Source organism: Globicephala melas, chromosome 14 (assembly GCF_963455315.2).
Source record: "Globicephala melas chromosome 14, mGloMel1.2, whole genome shotgun sequence".
NCBI classification, from domain to species: domain Eukaryota; kingdom Metazoa; phylum Chordata; class Mammalia; order Artiodactyla; family Delphinidae; genus Globicephala; species Globicephala melas.
The window spans coordinates 33,043,346-33,062,807 of NC_083327.1; the positions used below are offsets into that span (position 1 = coordinate 33,043,346).

Consider the following 19,462-nt stretch of genomic DNA (forward strand, 5'->3'; position numbering starts at 1 on the left):
CTTGCTGCGGAGCACAATCTCCAGACGCGCAGGCTCAGTAGTTGTGGCTCACGGGCCTAGTTGCTCCGCGGCATGTGGGATCCTCCCAGACCAGGGCTCGAACCCGTGTCCCCTGCATTAGCAGGCAGATTCTCAACCACTGCACCACCAGGGAAGCCCTATTTCCACTCTTGATTCTATACTTTTTAAACATTATGTTATAGAACTTTTAAAACATGTTCAAATAGAAAAGTAAAGTTAAATTTCATGTACCCATCACCAAGCCTCATGGATTATAAACTCATGGCCAATTTCATCTCTACTCCCACAAACTTGCTTGCCACCTGCATTATTTTGAAGCAAATCCTAGACTTCATATCATGTCATTTATAATACATATATTTCAGTATTTATCACTAAAAGTGAGGAACTAAAATTTTTAAAATGGCCACACTCTCATTATCACATAGAAAAAATATGATTCCTTAATGACATCAAGTACCCAACCATCAGTACTTACTTACATTTTTCTGGTTGTCTTATAGTATTTATTTACTTATTTAGTACTTGTTTACTTGTATAAATTGAGATCTAAAAATGCTCTTTAATTTATGATTGGTTGGTATAGCTCAAGAAGCATGTAATCTGCAGGTTTCACCTTTACCGTGTTTTTATTTAGTTGAATTCATGTTTAATATTGTGTTTCTATACTCACTGACATTGGCAGTGTCCATGCCATTTCACTGGAAACTTCACAAAATGTTGCTTAATAATGCATAGTAATTCTTTCTTGCTGTACCCTAATTTATTAACCATTCTCTTCTGAGGCATAGAAGCTACTTGCATTCCCAGATTACAGGTGATCTTGAGAGAACACCTTTGTGTATCAGCCTATTTCTGAACTTAGAATTATTTCTTAAAAATTCGAGATGTGAAATTCTAGTACAATGGATAGATTTAGTAGGTGGTCCACTTCCATTCAATAGAAAAGTTTTTGCTTATGCTCTTTGTCTTAAATCCTTCCATATCTGAAATTAGACATTTGATTCTATTGCATAGGGTTTTTAACAACACACACAAAAAAATCATTCTTCCTGGTTTTAGGCAAGAGGAAAGAAAAGAGAAAGAGTTAGGAGAGAAGGAAGGAAGGAAGGAAGGCAGAAAGAAGGACCAAAGTGGGGGCAGTTTGGATAAAATAATAGAAAATTCTAACCTTTCTTTACAGGCTTTTTTCTTAATATTGCATCCAGTTTTGTACTATCAAACACTACTGTAATTATAGCAGTTAGTATTAGAAAGGTTTTTGTTTGCTGTTTTGTAGGAATTTTCTTGTTTAATCTTTATGTTCAAACTTAATTGTGAGTTATTCAAGCATCCTTAAATATATGGGGATATAATATTAAATTCTAATAAACAAATATGGGAATGGCCTCAATTTTTATTAACAAACATGGGGAAGTGGTCTCAACTCAGTTATTACACTTGGCTTATTAGAAAAATCAACTATTCTGGAAGGAAATTGCTGTTCATCAGTGATATTTTCAGAAAATCATAAAGCTGTTTTTACTAATCAATGGGGAATTTCTATAGAGGCATGTGATCACAGAGGTGATATAGGAATAAGGTCATGTCACAAGTTCAGAAATACTGTGGACAGTGTAATTACTCTTTTTCTATTATTATTTACGTAGGGCTGAGTTACCACAAAAATGATGTTTTTCTTAAATATTTAATAGGTAGTATAGTATTTTAAAAAATTCTAAGGCACAATTAAATAGCTTTGTTGCAGTTGAATTTGAATGAAAGAATTTATAGAGATCACATTTATAGGGTAAAGGTAAGATAATAAACCTGAATGGTATTATTTCCTTTTAGTGGAAAAAAACATAGAAGAGTGAAATGAGAGGTGCAATGACACAAGTTTTCTAAGTCTGACACCTTTTGTTTAGGGTTGGAGTGTTTTGTCATGTAATGTTTCTATTTTCTGGAGAGGATCAACAAGATGATTAAACTCGGAGGAGCTGGGAGGGTTGGAGACATGTTTGCTGCTCCTCCAGCATACCCAGCTTGTTTCTACCCCAGAGCCTTTGTAACTTACAAATCCCTCTGCCAGGGGAACTCTGATCAGAACCTCACAGGGCTTTATCCGTGACTTGACTGAGTGTGGACTCAAATGTCAGGACCTTGGAGAGGTTTCCTCTGTTCATCTTAGTAAAAATAGTGCCCTCCTTTTCTCCCTAGTTACACTCTTACCTCTTACCTTGCTTTATCTTCCTTCATAGCACTCTTCACGTCCTGACATTATAGCCTCTAATTGTTTCATGCTCAGTGTCTGTCTTCTTCACTTTGTCTGTCTTCGCAGTACTATGAGCATCTAGAACAGCTCCTATTACAAAGCAGTCAATCAAGAATAAATACTTGTTGGATAAATTAGTGAATCGTTCGATAATAAATTGTTGAATAAATGAGTGAATGAATGGTTTCAGATAGATATCAGGGTTCTAAGTTTCCTCATACCTCAAACATTTTAACACATATTGAATAAACAGTTAAAACCTTTATAAAACAATTAAATAGTACAGATTCAAGGAATTTCATTAATCATGGAAACCAGAGAAAATATGTTACAAAATATTTTTCACTAGAGAATTAATTGTAACTATATCCAGATGCAACACAGGCTAGCTGTTTAGATATATGTAAATATTTTTATTGCCCAAAGTTCCTTCTTACTGTGTATGTTATTTTAACAGTTTATCTGTTTAACAAATACTAATATGTACTTTGTATTTGTTGTAAGTATAAGCATATAATACAGACTTTTGAATGTAGGGAATTAAGTAAATTTATAGTTTAGATTTGATGCACTCAGATAAGTTTGCTTAGTAATTCAGCATATGATGTAAATCTATTTGCAAAGCAAGTTCTGGGAGAGGTATGTTCTATGTAGCAAAATGTTATCCCTGTTCTGTTGGAAAATATACAGAAGATCTTGTTTATGCAGATCTCTTACACAGAGATCATATATTCTCTCTAATATTTGAGTCTAACAAATGCATTTAAGTAAGATAATGAGGCTATATAGGAAAAGTACCTAATGTTTATTTGTATTTTATCTGGAAAAAGAAATAGAAGAGGTTGAGCTGGGGGCATCTTTTGGTTTATTTTATGTGGTTTACAAGTCCTATCCACTATTCAACTCTTCTTATGCCCTCTCATATTGAAGAATGAATCACTGTAAAGGTCACTTTAATTTTTAACCTCATCAGCATAGTTATTGTTGTTATTGTTAATCCAGTGATGAAGAATAAATAATCAGGAGCTTTAAGATGGGTTATATGCCGCACACGTTTCCCTCTTGAGTTCATTCCACTTTCTTTAATACTACTACCCATGGAGCATTTATGTATTGGTCCCATTTCAACTCCAGGTTTTGCAGGATTAATGTAAATTCCAATAATGAATATCTTTTTATATTAACCCATTAGAGTAACAATTGGGCAAGCCAGTAAAATTGTACCACAACTGTACCTTGTACATACTTTAACTGAAGGACTTATTAGAACTTTTCAATTATTTGTTTCCATATTGATCTTCCCTATGCTGCTGTCACCTGAGAAATGAGACTGTCATAAACACCTTTGTGTCCTAAACTTTGCCCAGGCCTTGTGCATAGCTGAATTTTGATAACTCTTTGTGAAGGAATGTTTGTTACTGTGAGAAATATTCTTAATAAATTTATTCTAAATTTATTCTAAACTAAGTAATGTCCAATTTTAACATAAACTAATCATAATTGGATAATTTAATTGCATTGATTATTTACAACTGTTATAATTTACCTATTATTTTAAAATAGATCCTGGAAATGCAATGTACTTAATCCATTGTCCACTGGAGAATGGTTTACTAGAGCAGAATTATAAGTTCACAGTTCCATTAAGAGGGTTCCTTGTAGATCATAGTCATCCATTCTAGTGCTGGTAGTTGTTTCTTGGTCCACTGGTTGTGTTACCAGAGCATTTAAACTGGGAAATGAAAACAGGTTTAGCTGACAATATATAGGTGAAATAGTAGCTTAAATCAGTAACAATGAATTGTATGAATGTCTTATAGGCTCAAGAAATAATCTGATATTTTAAATAGCATGTTGAATTGTTTCTAGTTTTCTATTTTGAAACTTGCATATAAGTTTGTGTCAAAGAAGTGATTCAACATCTCTCACTTCTCAAGTACTTGCTTGATGAATACATAATAACATTTTGAGTAATATTGTAGGATTTTTTCCTTGTGTTGTTTTTAATGTATGTTTAAATATAACCATAGGAACTGTAGAAAGTAATAGAATATCGTTCCTATTTAGGTGATTGTTTTTAGCAGAATAAAATATTTTCACTTAATCTATAATTTTAAAAGACATTAATTATTTTAAAATTAGGAAATCTGTAATACCAAAAATCCAGAAAGAAAATGTCAGAAACACCATCATTCAATGCTTTGCTCATGAATAACAGGTATACAAAATTCCACTTTGAAGTATTAATATTCATGATTTCCAATTGTTTTTATTTTTTTAATTATTATTTTATTTTTTGCGGTACGCGGGCCTCTCCCGTTGCGGAGCACAGGCTCCGGACATGCAGGCTCAACGGCCATGGCTCATGGGCCCAGCCTCTCCGCGGCATGTGGGATCTTCCCGGACCGGGGCACGAACCTGTGTCCCCTGCATCGGCAGGCGGACTCTCAACCACTGTGCCACCAGGGGAACCCTCCAATTGTTTTTAATAGAAATTTAGTTTTCCTGAAATTATCAATGTAAAAAAACCCCCTCAATCTCTATGAACCTATTTTTTTTCTGAAGGAGCTAAACTAACTCAATTAATGCATTAAAAAATAAATAAATCTCATAGAAATATTGCAGTGAGAGAAGAGATATTGTAACAATTTTAGTACAAGAATATTATTATTTATAAACCATCCATTGAGAGCTTACAATTAAATCAGATACGGATGGGAGTGAAACAAAACAAAACAAAATAAAAACAAACACCCCCTGCTACACACACACACACACACAAAAATCAGTGTTTTGGAGCTGTAGCTCTTCTGAAGAATTATCAGTTGAGAAGTTTATTTTTTATCTGTCATTTGTGGCAAGGTTGGTAGATTTAGTCAATATCATTTGAAATTATCAGCAGGCTTACTTAAGCATTAATAAAATGACAGCTGCTGAAGCAGCAGCTGAATCTACTACTGTTTGTGTTTAATGCTTTCTTAATTGTCCCTATTCAGGTCCTACAAGTGTGAAAGAACTCTCCTTATTTAATTAATAACTCAACTGACTATGTTACTTTCCATTGTGTACTATGTGTTTACTACTTGGTTTGGTGAAAAGTAACTATAAGGCATATTTTTCAAATATAAGCTTATGTTTTATGTGTGTTCTATGTGTGCTGGAAGTCAGTAGAAGATTCTGAGCAAGAAGATTCTGAGCAAGAAGACCTTTCTGGTCTTTGGATGAAAAATAGACACTAACTGAGCAAGAATGAAATCAGGGCATCAATTAAGAGGTCACTGCAAGAGTCCAGACAGTATGACTGGGAGGATAGTGGTGGGGCGGGTACGCCATGTGTACAGAAGGTGAACTGTGTTTCCCTGAAAGTGCCCACAGAGGTAAAGCATTTGTTCACATCATACATTGTGAAGAATTTGGGAGAGTGTGCTGTCACTTATAAGTGATATTAAAATTAATATACATAATTAACTAGCTTAAATTTCTTAACTAAATCAATTAAAATATTCCAATTTTTTCATATGCACTTACTACTTTAATTATTTTACCCATTTACTAAGCATTTCACAACATTATGGAAAAGAAAACAGTGTTTAGAACTGGTTTTCCATTGTTAAATTACAAGACCTTTCAGAAGTATGCATAAGATGTTTCACTGACCAGATCACATATTATAACATAACAGCGTTATGTTCTTTGATTCTTAGGACTTCATTATGAAGGTTTTCTCAACATGATCAAACTTGCGGTCATTGTGCCATTCATGAAGATATGCTTTGTTATCTAATTTTTGTATTAGGGAATTAGAACTTAGACCAATAAATTTTACCATTCTTCTTTAATCTTTAATGGGACTTTAATCAAAGGGCCACTATTAGCTATATAACTCCATAAAAAGAATTATTCTGTTCTCCCTAGATGGTTAGTTCACTAGAAATTAATGTACAAATAAATCTCATTTCTAGAGCAAGATCAGAAAAGTTTAATTTTAAAATTCTCTGATTTCCTTTTAATTTTCTTTGAACATTTTAGTAAGTTAAATTGAAACTGTATTCAGCAAACATTTACTAAGCAATTCGTTGGTGTCAAATTTTGTCCAATACCCTAGAGATGTTAGATTGATTATGATCATAGGGCTAAATAAGACAATTTGGAAGAGTTTCACATAGAATGATAGAATAGTAAATTAATGCTTATTAAATTAATAAGATAGCTGCTGCCTAGGCATCTCTGTGAAATTTCCAGGGAGGAATACTTTACCATTTTCTCAATTCAGTGATATGTGCTTTGATCTAAGAGAATGCCTGCAGGCTTCAAAGTGCTTATACTCTCATAATACAGTTGCAACAATGTGTGCATTCAAATCTCTCATCATATTAGGTGACTTACATGTGAAAAACTCAGAAAAAACACAACATAAAGTATTGTTACATGTTAAATTATATGGTTAAGTTTATAAGTGCATAAAAAATTTACCTAGGAGAAATTAATGTGTACAGAATGTTCAGGGAAGGCTATATTGGAGAAAAAGAATCGGAGATGTGTCTTATAGATTTATAAGATGTGTCTTACAGATGTGTCTTATAGTGGAGAAAAGGGGAGATCATTTGGGGGCAGGGGAATATGATGCATTTGAATGATTGTACAGAAAAGTGGTGGGAAATGAATATGGTTAAGTCATCTTTGGGATCGTACTTCCCTTAAACTCTCATGATTCTGGTTTTTTCATCTGTAAAAAAGGAAATCACAGTACAAATTTGAGCTGTTGTGAGAATTAATGGAAGTATTATAGGCAAAGAATACAACACAGTCTTGGCCCACAGTAGACCAATTTGATGCTAGCTACTGCTAAGATATTCTTTTTTTCCTCCTACTAATTCAGACTTCTGTCATCTCAGACTCCTTCTTCAAGATGTAATGCAAGTATAATTGTTTGGAATGGTCTTCTCTGCCCCCGTTCGGTGGTAGAAGTGAGCTCTCCCTTTTCTTTGTATCAATACTATTCATGTGACACATAACAATTTACTTATTTTTCTTTTGATGAAATCGTTTCTTTTTTAAATCAATTTTGACTACTGGCTCTTTCTAATGCAGGAATACTTTATTCTTTAAAATAAAAAATCAGTGACTAAATCTATTTTCAAAGAATAGATTTAAAAGTTCTGGGATTATTCCATTTTGCCATCAAGGTCTTTTCTCCAAATGCTCTGTCTTTAATAACATGATATTTGATGGGAAAATACCACATCTCTCACTATAAACCTCTTTAATATAATAACATCTTGATTAGATTCCAAAATAATTATATTATTAATGGATTTGTAATGAAGATAGATCTTATTCACAGATAATGGTATAATGTATAAATAAGTGCTCATCTTTATTGCTGCAAGATAGTCCTGATATCTCATTTTGTAAATGGATTTAAAAAATGTACTTGGTGTGCAATTAGATACTGCTTATTTTTGACAATTGATATTTGATAAATTTTGTGTGTTTTACTGTCAATAGTTAACAACCTAGTTCTAATTAATTAATCAATCAACATATAACACATTGAATTCTACTAACGAGGGTGTGGTTAAAACAACCTGCTCTTATTTAAAAGTAATTAATAGGTTTTTAAGAGCAGTTTTAGGTTTATAATAAAATTGTGCAGAAAATAGTTTCCATATATCTTCTTCTATTCTACCCCCTTTCCCTACAATTTCTCTTATTATTAACAGATTCCATTAGTGTGGTACATTTGTTACAATTGATGAACATTTATTGATACATTATTATTAGCTAAAGTCCATAGTTTTCATTAGGGTTCATTCTTTGTGTTTTCCAGTTTATGGATTTTGATAAATGCATAGTGTCATGTATTCATCATTACAGTGTCATGCAAGATAGCTTCACTGCCTTAAAAATATTCTCTGCTCTACCTATTCATCACTTTTCCCCTCCCCGGAACACTGGGAAACCACTGATCTTTTTACTGTCTTTATAGTTTTGCCTTTTCCAGAATGCCATATATATGAAATTATATAGTATGTAGTCTTTTTATACACGTTGTTCACTTAGCAATTTGCATTTTGGGTTCTTCTATGTCTTTTTATGGCTTGATAGCTCAGTTCTTTATGTTGCTGAATATTATTCCTTTATACACATGTACCAGTCTGTACTTTTTTTTAATTAAATGGTTAAAAGTGTGTGTTTATATATTTTGTTTCAAGCGACTCATTTCTTTTATAATTGAAAGCATACTATATATTTTGTTTGTTTTTTTCCCTTTAATAATTAGAATATAACTTTTTAAGGCAATGCTAAGTAAATTTTGATGTATGTCTAGTCAATCCTATTAATATATACCTGTAGAACAACATTTTTGGAATAATACAGTAGTTTTGTTTTAATATATGTTACTTGAATTGTTTCCTCACTTTTGCTGATATATATTATGAATTTAAAAGTACTTTACCAGTTTAAAGCATACTCACTGACACGTTTTATATGTGGTGAAATTTTGCTTTCCATGTGCCTAGGAGGGGGGTGGGTTGCAAAGTTAAATGGCACATGATAAACTATGCTGAATTCAACCACCAAATCAGGAGCAAACCACCACTCTATTTTTTCCTTTTTTTTAACCTGGAATCTTTGTTTCTTATATTATCACTTTCCTTCCCTAACAAACTTGTTTACTTTTTCAAACCATCTCCCCTTTGTTGAAAAGGCTCTATTTGCATGAACTCTGCATCTGACCATCTAAATTCTGAGACTATAATCTATCAATTCCTGCCCTTGCTTCTATATATTTCCCTTTCCACCTCTACATTCATTCTACATGAATGAATGAATGATATCTCCATGATTCCACTTCTGGTTTCTGAGATGCATGTCATGGTTAGTTCTAGGTATCAATTCCAAAAGCTTAGGTTTATGTCCTTGGTTCCAATGCTCAATTAGTTCTATGACAATGAACACGTTTTTAACTTCTGTGGTTTCAGTTTCCTTATCGAAAAATGGGAATAACAGTAGTATTGCATAAGAATTAAATGTAACAATTCAAGTAACCTTCTTAGCACAATGCCTGTTGCATAGCAAATGCTCAAGTAGTATGAACAATTATTATTATTAAATTGACATTCCTTGACTTATGAATGTGAAATATGATTGTACTCTTGCCAGAACACTGAAGATTTGTTTTTCCTTGCTGGTTGTTAGGAAATATCTTTCTCTCTCCATTGCTACTCTCAAAGATATTCTATCCAAGCATCTCCCACCACCACCCACCTGCAACGCACAAGTGCACACAAACACATACTCAGAATAATATTGTCAACAAATTTAGCCTCTCAGAGAAGGTTCTTCCTTAAGTCCTCCAATAATCCCTGAGACAAGGAAACAGTAGAGGACCAATTTCATTCTTTTTTAAAAAAAATAAATTTATTTATTTTTGGCTGCGTTGGGTCTTCGTTGCTGTGCACGGGCTTTCTCTAGTTGCGGAGAGCAGGGGCTACTCTTCGTTGTGGTGCGCGGGCTTCTTATTGCGGTGGCTTCTCTTGTTGCGGAGCACGGGCTCTAGACGCACGGGCTTCAGTAGTTGTGGCACGTGGGCTCAGTAGTTGTGGCTCATGGGCTTAGTTGCTCCACGGCATGTGGCATTTTCCTGGACCAGGGCTCGAACCCGTGTCCACTGCACTGGCAGGCGGATTCTTAACCACTGTGCCACCAGGGAAGCCCAAGGACCAATTTCATTCTGTTGTACATCTTTCTGTAGTTCTTTAAAATGAGCATTTCCATATATTCTCTGAAAGCTCCATATGGTTATAAAAATAAAAGAAATACAGAAATACAGATTCCCATCATAGGTTGGAATAGATGCCTTTGTTACTTCAAAACATTGTAATTATTTATTTCAATATGTTAGAGCTTAAGTTCATCCCTGACAGATGGTTAAAACATGGTGAGTGAAAAGCATTAGTAATTTAGCATATTTAAGCTACCTGGAAAATTAGCAACTTTGTGACAATTGAAAAATCATTTCCTAATGCGATTTAGGCAAGGCTGCAAGGATTTTCTTTAAATAATATAAAACAAATTAGAGAGATAGTAACAAAATTCAGGGGCCGTAAACAAAATCACATTAAAAGAAGATTTTCACAATGTTAACTATTTAAAGAATAAAACATTTTAACTGTGCTCTGTAGTTTTAAAACCAGAAAAATAAATGTTTCTCGATTATCAGCTAAATAATTTGAGGTAGTTATTATTATTTACAGTTTGACCAAAGTATTTATAAAATCATAATTGATATTGTTTTTAAAGTTAAAAGTATTATGAGCAGGTTTAGTAGCATAATAATCCAGGTACTAAATGTACAATGGTTTCTTCAGTGTTTTTTATCCTATACAGTTTTTTCTTTCTATATCTACTTGCAATAACTGCTGATTTGTTAATCTAGAAACTCATTGAAATGAGTAGCAGAGTAAATCAGATGCTTCGCTTCAGAGTTAAGAATGCTTTAAGTGTTAACATGACTGTTGCTGAGACAATTCTTGAGTGTAAAGTCTTTGTTTTATTTAATATGGTTATTACTTTGTTGTGACTTAGAACACTTTTTTTTCCTTTTTTGTGTTTCTCTCTACAGAAAGCTGACCTTGCAGTTGCTCCACTGGCTATTACCTACGTTCGAGAGAAGGTCATCGACTTTTCCAAGCCCTTTATGACACTTGGAATAAGTATTTTGTACCGCAAGCCCAATGGTACAAACCCAGGCGTCTTCTCCTTCCTGAATCCTCTCTCCCCTGATATCTGGATGTATATTCTGCTGGCTTACTTGGGTGTCAGTTGTGTGCTCTTTGTCATAGCCAGGTAACATGCTCACTTTTGTGATTTTTTTGGCAATTGTTACCTCCTTTTTCTAACTAATAATTGTCAAAAGTCACAATCAATGTTACTTTTCTTTTCCTTTATTTCCCGTGGGGTGCTGGAGAATAATGAACTTTTAAGAGTCATATAACTTATTATAATGTACTCTGATGCCTTTTTGGCAGAAAGCATGCTGGCTGTGTCAGTAAGCTATAAGTGTGGTAGAGTTTACTCTTCTGAATAAGAAGCTAGAAACAGTTCAAGTCACAGTGATATAAAAATTATTTCCTCATTTTGAAAATTTATCTTGAACCAGGTAGCAAAACACTATGTTTTATTTATTTGAATTAATAAAACAGTTATAAGAAAAATCAAAGTGGTAACATTTAAAAGGAGGCTTCTAAAAACAAAGGCTAATTAAAAATAAGCATTTTAAGTATAAAAAGACTACCATGATTTTCTACATAAAATTTGTCATTTTTTTTTTGTTGTTGTTGTTCACAGAATATATCACCACAAAAAATTGCCTTTTTTTTTTTTTTGCGGTACTTGGGCCTCTCACTGTTGTGGCCTCTCCCGCTGTGGAGCACAGGCTCCGGACGCGCAGGCTCAGCGGCCATGGCTCATGGGCCCAGCCGCTCTGCGGCATGTGGGATCTTCCCGGACTGGGGCAGGAACCCATGTCCCCTGCATTGGCAGGCGGACTCTCAACCACTGCACCACCAGGGAAGCCCATAAATTGCCTTATTTCTGTTGACATGTAGGGTATATTTCAATCATAACATCAGAAACTCAAATGCCTAAGTGAAAAAATACATATTTTTATGATGGCTTTTAAAATCTATGATATAGCTCAATATATGTTGCTTTTGCTACTTTATTGTTACTCTGGAAGTGGAAATTTGTAATCATTTTTCATTTATGCTTACCTCACTACCAAATTTTCAACAGGTAGATTATTTTGATATGCTTTAGATTATTTTTGCCTTAATTAAGGAGGTTAAAACTATCCCTGGGCTCAGAGCTCTACTGTTACTGGAATGACTTTGGGAGTCACATACTCATTATAGTCTTTGAATTTTTATATTCTATCAGATATCAGAAAACTCTAAATCCAAGATGAATTAGAATGCTACATATAATTTTTTCATGTTGATAATACTTGTATAAATATATTTTTGCCTTAAATTCAAAATTAAGTATTAAATATGTGGGTTATTTTTTCAATTAATTTATGTGGGTTCTTCTGATCAGTTATCACTAAGGATATTTGTCCTTCCTTGAACTTGTTTTTAATGAAGTCATATTTTTGTTCCAAGCAGTGAAAAACAGTTTATTCAATTAAAAAATAAATAAAATCAATTTTAGAAGTAGCATAATATTTTTGATATATTTTTATATGTTTACATTTTATAGTTATGCACATAGATATTTCTGATACATTTACACATAAATGTTATACAGATTATAATTTTCTATCTAATAGGTTCAATATTAACACGAGTCTTTCAGAAAATTATCAGTTGTATTTGACTGAAAATTTGTATTGGAACCATATATGCATATAGCATTTGTAGCAATATGGTAGATTGAGTTAAAATTTTTATTTGAAGTTTAGAGTTTTTCCTCTAAACTTTGGAGTATGAAGTTCATAAACTTTTAGCTCCAGTTTTTTCCATAGCTTGTACAAATAAAAAAGCCTTCTCATTTTTGAGCATCTTTGGACCAATTGCATCTTTTTTATAGTGACCAACACAAGACTTCCTGTTTTATATGTGTGCAGAGAAGTGAGTTCACAGATTACAGCTTAAATAATTCAATGACTAGAGAACTCCACAGCCTTCCCACAGAACAAAAAGAAAAAAATAAATATTCTGAAGTATAGAAAAAACATTTCTTGATGTCTGCAGGTACACCTGTTCCCTCTTAATCAAATTAACTAAGTTCTCAGGAAGGATATAAATAAAGCCTAGAGGAACATGTCCTGAGACAGTTGTGAGGCAATTGTGTGGCCATCAGTCAAGCTGAATTAAGTTCTAATAGCAGTTTCCAGGGGATCCTAAGCAAAGACTATTGTGTTACTTCAAATTAGAAATTTTAGATATTTCCAATTTTCTGAGCCCAAATCTTCTAAAATTAGATTCAAAAGCAGATAGTGAAACATCTGAATTTTTTTACAGCTTAAAAGAATATTAGCAAATAGAGACATGTGGTATGGATATGCACTAATCTAACTTCTAAAAATTTCTAAAACTCTCACTTTATATCAAATAATATAATATCTGTAGAATTATGATAACCTGTATTAATTTTACACGAAAGAAATTCATCCATGTCTTTCTATCTGAGAACATAACATTAACTGGTGTGCCATTTTTTAGGGTCTTTGAATTTTAGAATATTACTGTTGAATTTTGTCAGTGATTAAATGAATGGATTTGAAAATGATTCTATTTCAGCATCTTATTCAACAATGTGAAATGAAGTTTATTATCTTCATTTATGGGCAAATAACAAATATTCTATTAAATAATAAATAATATAGGATATCCTATATTAAGTAATAAATAATATTACATATTCTTGGTAAAGTAATATGTAATATAAAAATCAATTCTTTACAGATTATCTCAGAATATTTTCTTCAATTCTCAACATTATTATAATCTTGTATAAATATTGTCAAATTAAAAAACACACTAAAACTCAGATTAAAAGAAAGTTTCTTGAGTAGAGTCCATTTAAATTGTAAACTGAACCTCCAAAACCAAATGATTTTGTATAAGTAAAATCCACTCCGACCTGGTATTGCACTCTTGCTACCGTGAAAGTAGTTCATGATGTGCGAATGACAGGAAAATGTCTAAATTTCAATTGTAGAACTTAATTACCTTTCTAACCAAAATGACATCATGATTATTTGTTATCAATTCAAAATAAATGTAGCATTTTTATTTTATCTGTGAAAAAAGATTATGTCTTATGCCATATAGAGATCACGGATGAACATATTATCATCATTACTGATGTCAAAATAAGTATGGCATTTCCTTTATGTATATTCTTTGTCGTAATGATTACAAAGAAAAGAAAGACAAATTACATTAAAAAATTCTCAGATATCTGTTTTATTTTCACTGAAATTCAGAAAACAAAGTTCTAAAATAATACCACTTTGACAACAAAATTTATATTTATCATCAGATATTATGCTATATTGAATTCTAAGAAGTTATATAATACCTACTTAGAATTAAAATAAATTTTATCTCAAAATTAAAATATAGTAAATGATTTAAATATCATTAAAATTTTTAATTGGCATTACTTTACTTTTGTTTCAGTCACCAGCTAATATTGTCCCAATTATTATTGTTACAATTAATCTTCTATGTCTTTTTAGCTACCAAGCCACACCTTCAATTTGTTTTCTGTTTCCACTTTAATTATTCCATCAATCATTCACTCAATTAGTCAAATATTTCTTGAACCTGTAGTGAACACTGGATAATTAGGATTCCAGGAAGTATTATACATTAATTTATATTCTTCATCTATTCATTAATTTATTCAGCAAGTATCTACTGATTACCAATAATGTTCTGAGAATTATACCAGATGCTTAAATCCAAGAACAAACATGGCTTGATACATTTTTTCATTAATAAACTCATAACCAATGTGTTTATCTGACAATAAATATGTATTGGCCTTGAATGAAAGTCATGAAAATGTTTTATAGTTATCCAATTTTTTTTAATGAATTACATGTATTTTAAATATATTTATCTAAAAATGACTTGTAAAGTATATTTCACTGAAGAGAAATATACAACTATAAAGGAAATAAGACATTAGGCAGATTGTTAGTTATCATTAGAATACTAGATTTGAGGCTTATTGAATATCTGCTGTATCATAGTATTAACAATATTAAATTTATGATAAATTTGTGATAATTATTAATAGATTATATGTTTTAAAAATTAAATTTAAAAGTAAATAATAATTGTTACCATTTTAGTATTTCCCCTAACCTTCATTTTATAAGAAAAAAGATTATCTAAGAAATACTTGAAAATGCTCTAAATTTATTTTAGCAAGTATTAAGAAAAAGTACATTGTCTTATTTGTCTTGGTATGGTTTTATAATCCATGATCTCTTGCAAACAGTTGCATTGTTGTTTATAGCATAATGACATAATCAGCATGCTTATCTGAATTAACTGAGAACTCTATTTAAGAGTAAAGAGGGACCTGAGGTACTGCATTCTAGATATAGAATGGCCTTATCCTAGGTATTCTAAGAATAGCTCTTGGCTGACAGAGGATTAGGAAGAAATCTTGTCCATGACTTGTGCTTAATCATATATACCCCTAGATCTGTTTCCCTCTCTTTCTATTCTTTTCTTCCTTTGATCTAGGTTTATTAGTATAGGGATGGCAATTAGTCATATAAAAAGCCTATTTAGGGAACCCACCCTTTACACTAATGAGAGATATTTTTCACCTTGCTTCAAATATTTCCTTTGTTAAAAAAATAGATAATATTGATATAATAGATCCTATTTATAAAATAAGTCCATTTAAATTATTATAATATTAAAGAATTTAAAATTTTCTTTTAGCCATAGGTGTCACCAAGACAACCAGAACTGTTCTGAAATTTAGCATGTAAATTTTGGTCTAAGGTCCTTAGTAGTTTGATATACAAAGATGAATAACTGAAGGTCAAACTTAGAAGAAAGGAATACTGGTATACACATTTACCTCCAACAGGATTGATGTAACCTTAATAATTATTCACTAAGCATATAAGAACTTTGCATATTTTATTTTGAGATTGGCATTTTAAAATTAAATACAAATAAACTCTGGAGAAGAAAAATAATACTATACCAAATTTAGTAGTAATAAATTATTACAGAAATTTCTTAGATTACTTAAATGAACAAATGATTATGCCAAATATAGGAAAAAGAGTAAAAGAAGACAAGAAATTTTGACCAACCTGGCTTTCTTAGCAAGAATAGCAAATCAAGGATACTCAATGTGTTATATACATAAGATTAGTTTTTCTAAGTTAGAAAGAATATAGGAATTTCTTGTATGATTTTGCATTGAATTACTTTGCCTGGTTTTTAAGATATTAGAATATCATCTGTTATATTATTGGATTAGGTTGCAGGGGAGCAAGGGACAGTCTCCCTAGAATCTGCTCAAAGGTTTATTATTACAGTGACTTCCAGGCCTGTCTTGACATACATTTTGGCTCTAACATGGTCTGTGGTCACAAGATGACAAGACTATTGCCTTACTGAGAGTCCTTATACTTGCAAAAATATTCTGTATTTCTCTTGGAGCTCAGAGGTAAAGATCTTCTAAACATAGTGTTTTTGATGGTTTAACCGAGTTTAGAAAACCATGTCGAAAGTGCTTGCATTAACAGCTTTGATCTCGGCTCCTGACTAGTGTGCAATAGCTTTTATATTCCTGTCACAATAATGGGTGACATTTAATGTATGGTGAAGGGCAACAATGAATTATTATGCACTTGGAAATGGATTACTCTTTTGGTGGGATGTTCAAGGTTAAACTGATCTGCTGTCAAAAAGACTGTTGTCACATTGAAATGAAATGCCAATTTTGTTGCATGCCTTTGCCACCAACTTTCCCACCTCTTACTAGAAAAGCATTTGGGTTTTACATAACATAATTTTAGATGTATTTTACTTTTATGTTTTGTTTTTTTTTAAACTCTAGTATATTGCAGTGAAGCCTATCTATTATTCCTCTTCCCATTTAGAAATTTTCCTAGAATTTAATGGAAATTTGGTTTGAAATAGTACTGTTCTGTTAGTATGCCTTTCACACCTACAAAAGTGATTATTATAATTGTTTATACAAGAAATTCCTCAATTATGGACCTAAAAGTCAACATTGAATAAAACTAAATGCACTTTCAAATTACGTTTCCATAGGAGTTGAGGCTACTTCTATATTAACGGATTTTTTTTTACAATTGCTATTTGGTAAAACCATTATAAAATAATTTACCTCTTTATTTTTAATGGTTCCAATAATATTCATGGTTGAAAGTATAAATGGAGTCACTAACCTAGAAAAAATTCTTCGTTTTTGTAATTGGTAGAACCAAACCAATTGAAACTAAGTTGAGTCAGTGACTTATTTTCAACTATGGTGAATATGGTATCTAGACAATTGAGACAGTAGAAATTTTCACTGAAATTATCTGTATAGGAGAAAGAAGATAATCTCAGTCATCATAAGAGAAAATAAACATATTCCACTTCTCAATTTTATAATTATGCTAGACATTTACAAGAATAAAAGATTTGATAAAAACGGAGTAAGACAAAGACAATTTAAAGTTAAAGTGATTTTTTTAGTAATCTGTAATCAAATGCTTCTTGACATTTTATTTTAAAGATAATTATGCTTGAGTATCTTTTAAAAGTTTCCGCATCTCTTTCCAACTTATTTTTCCACATAAAAATATTTTTGATTATTAGGACAAAATTAAGTATAAATGTAACAACAGAAGTTTGATAGCTCATTTTTATTGTTTGTATCCTATGGATAATTTTTTTGCCTCTGTGCCTTTACTTGCTTCCATCACTGAATTGAATTCAAAGACTCCTAGAAGCAAGAGAGCTTCTTCTGTCCAGTCATTGCAAGTATGTCCATTCAATAAATACCTGGGCCAATGAGCTTCTGAGAAATATGGTCACCCTATGATGATTTGTTTCAATTTAGAAGTTCCACAATGCCTAGCTCAGTAAATCACAGAAACTAATTTTAATAAATTACAGTATATAGAGTCACATTAAGAAACTTGAGAATGCTAAAAACTTGAATTTTACTAATTATATTTGCTACCAAAAAATGGCACACCTCTGTTCCTAATGAATCCTTTATGGAACATGTAGTTATATTTTACACACACACACACACACTCATACATACACACTTCCTGATGAGAAGCAGTACATTGTAAGAAACTTTTTTCTTTGAAAGATTTGGAAAAGGAGTGTAGTGGCTCTTTGTCAGTTGCTACCATGTCTCTTGTACATTTCTCATTAGCTAATTAAGATTGAAAAGCTAATAGGACAAGAACAATACTGTGAATGGCTTGTTTCTCTTTGTATTTTTTCTTTGCTTACTTTTCCTTTTATTTTTTTTTTGACCGTTAGAAAGAAATTCTTTGAGGTGACTCTTAAAAAAGAACCAACAAGATGAAAAGAACCCAGAATTTCACCAAGTGATGCACTTACTCTTCAATATTTTGCAATTTCTTGGTAGCTACTTCTCCCATAACTGCAGAGGACTGTGAATTGTTTGTAAGAAACTATCTTCCCAGCTTGTTTTGTCTGTGTTAATTATCAAAACAAAATTGCACTTCTCTCTTTCCAATTGTCCCCTTGGACTTTTGGGGGTTTTCTCAGCCACTTAAGAAAGGTCTTCACAATCTGAAACTATCCCAGGAAAGTCAGTGTCTTTTAAAAATAATTTAACAATGTTCTTTATAAAATATTTTAATCTACAGTGTCTAGTCAAGAGAGGCCAAAGCTTTTACATACACCTTGAAACAGTGGAGTCTGTGCAGGAAGCCAGTGAAACAAAGATAATGAGTAAAAAAAGAAATATTCTCTAGGAGTCTGTTTCTTTCTTTCTATATATGTTTGTACAATGATTGAGAGTACTATGCTCAAAAAGGTAGTTGTCTTAAGAAATATAAAGGAAATAGATCATTTTTTTCCTTTAATCATAAGCATGGTGCCTAAATTAGTAACATTTTTACTTGGATAAATCTGTCCCTTTGCTGTCAATTTTTTAGTGTAAGAGTTCTTTCCGATTGATGTTTCCTATGTAGTCTTGTAGTGGGCTGGTGGGTCACGTGAAGGAAGTGATTGAGAGAGAAAAGGAAGAAAACTAATATATACTGCATGTCAACAATAGCCAGGAAGAGATTAATTTATTAGCTTTTTTCAGTAACTATTTTTATGGTTTAAGGAATGAATAGGTATACATCACCCCTGCTCCCATACCTCTCACAAATGAGATTAGAGATGTTTACCCTTTGTTTAATGCTATTATTGTTATACTTTTAAAATTCTAATTTATTTTAGGGAGGGATTTTGTTTTTAAGGAGAGAAAACATTTATAAGAAAACAGAAAACAGACTTAGAAAAGGAACTTCTATCATTTGGTTCTTTTTTACTATCACATTAAATTCATCTTCCACCTTTTCCTTCTAAGATTTCAGAAAAAAAAAAAGACGGCTGCTTTTTAAAAATATTTAAAAGAATGCTCTAG

General features: G+C 32.0%; 1 protein-coding gene across 5 annotated transcripts in view; it reads left to right on the forward strand.

Moving 5' to 3' along the window:
• GRIK2 (glutamate ionotropic receptor kainate type subunit 2) overlaps positions 1-19,462 on the forward strand; it is a 641,457-nt gene that overhangs the window by 487,910 nt on the left and 134,085 nt on the right. For all 5 annotated transcript variants that reach the window (XR_009558840.1, XM_060283847.1, XM_060283851.1 and 2 more), the window contains one exon: positions 10,905-11,128. Coding sequence is in view for 4 of the 5 variants with exons in the window: in XM_060283847.1 (XP_060139830.1) it covers positions 10,905-11,128 (224 nt within the window). In the remaining variant the exon portion in view is untranslated. The remainder of the gene's footprint in view (positions 1-10,904; positions 11,129-19,462) is intronic.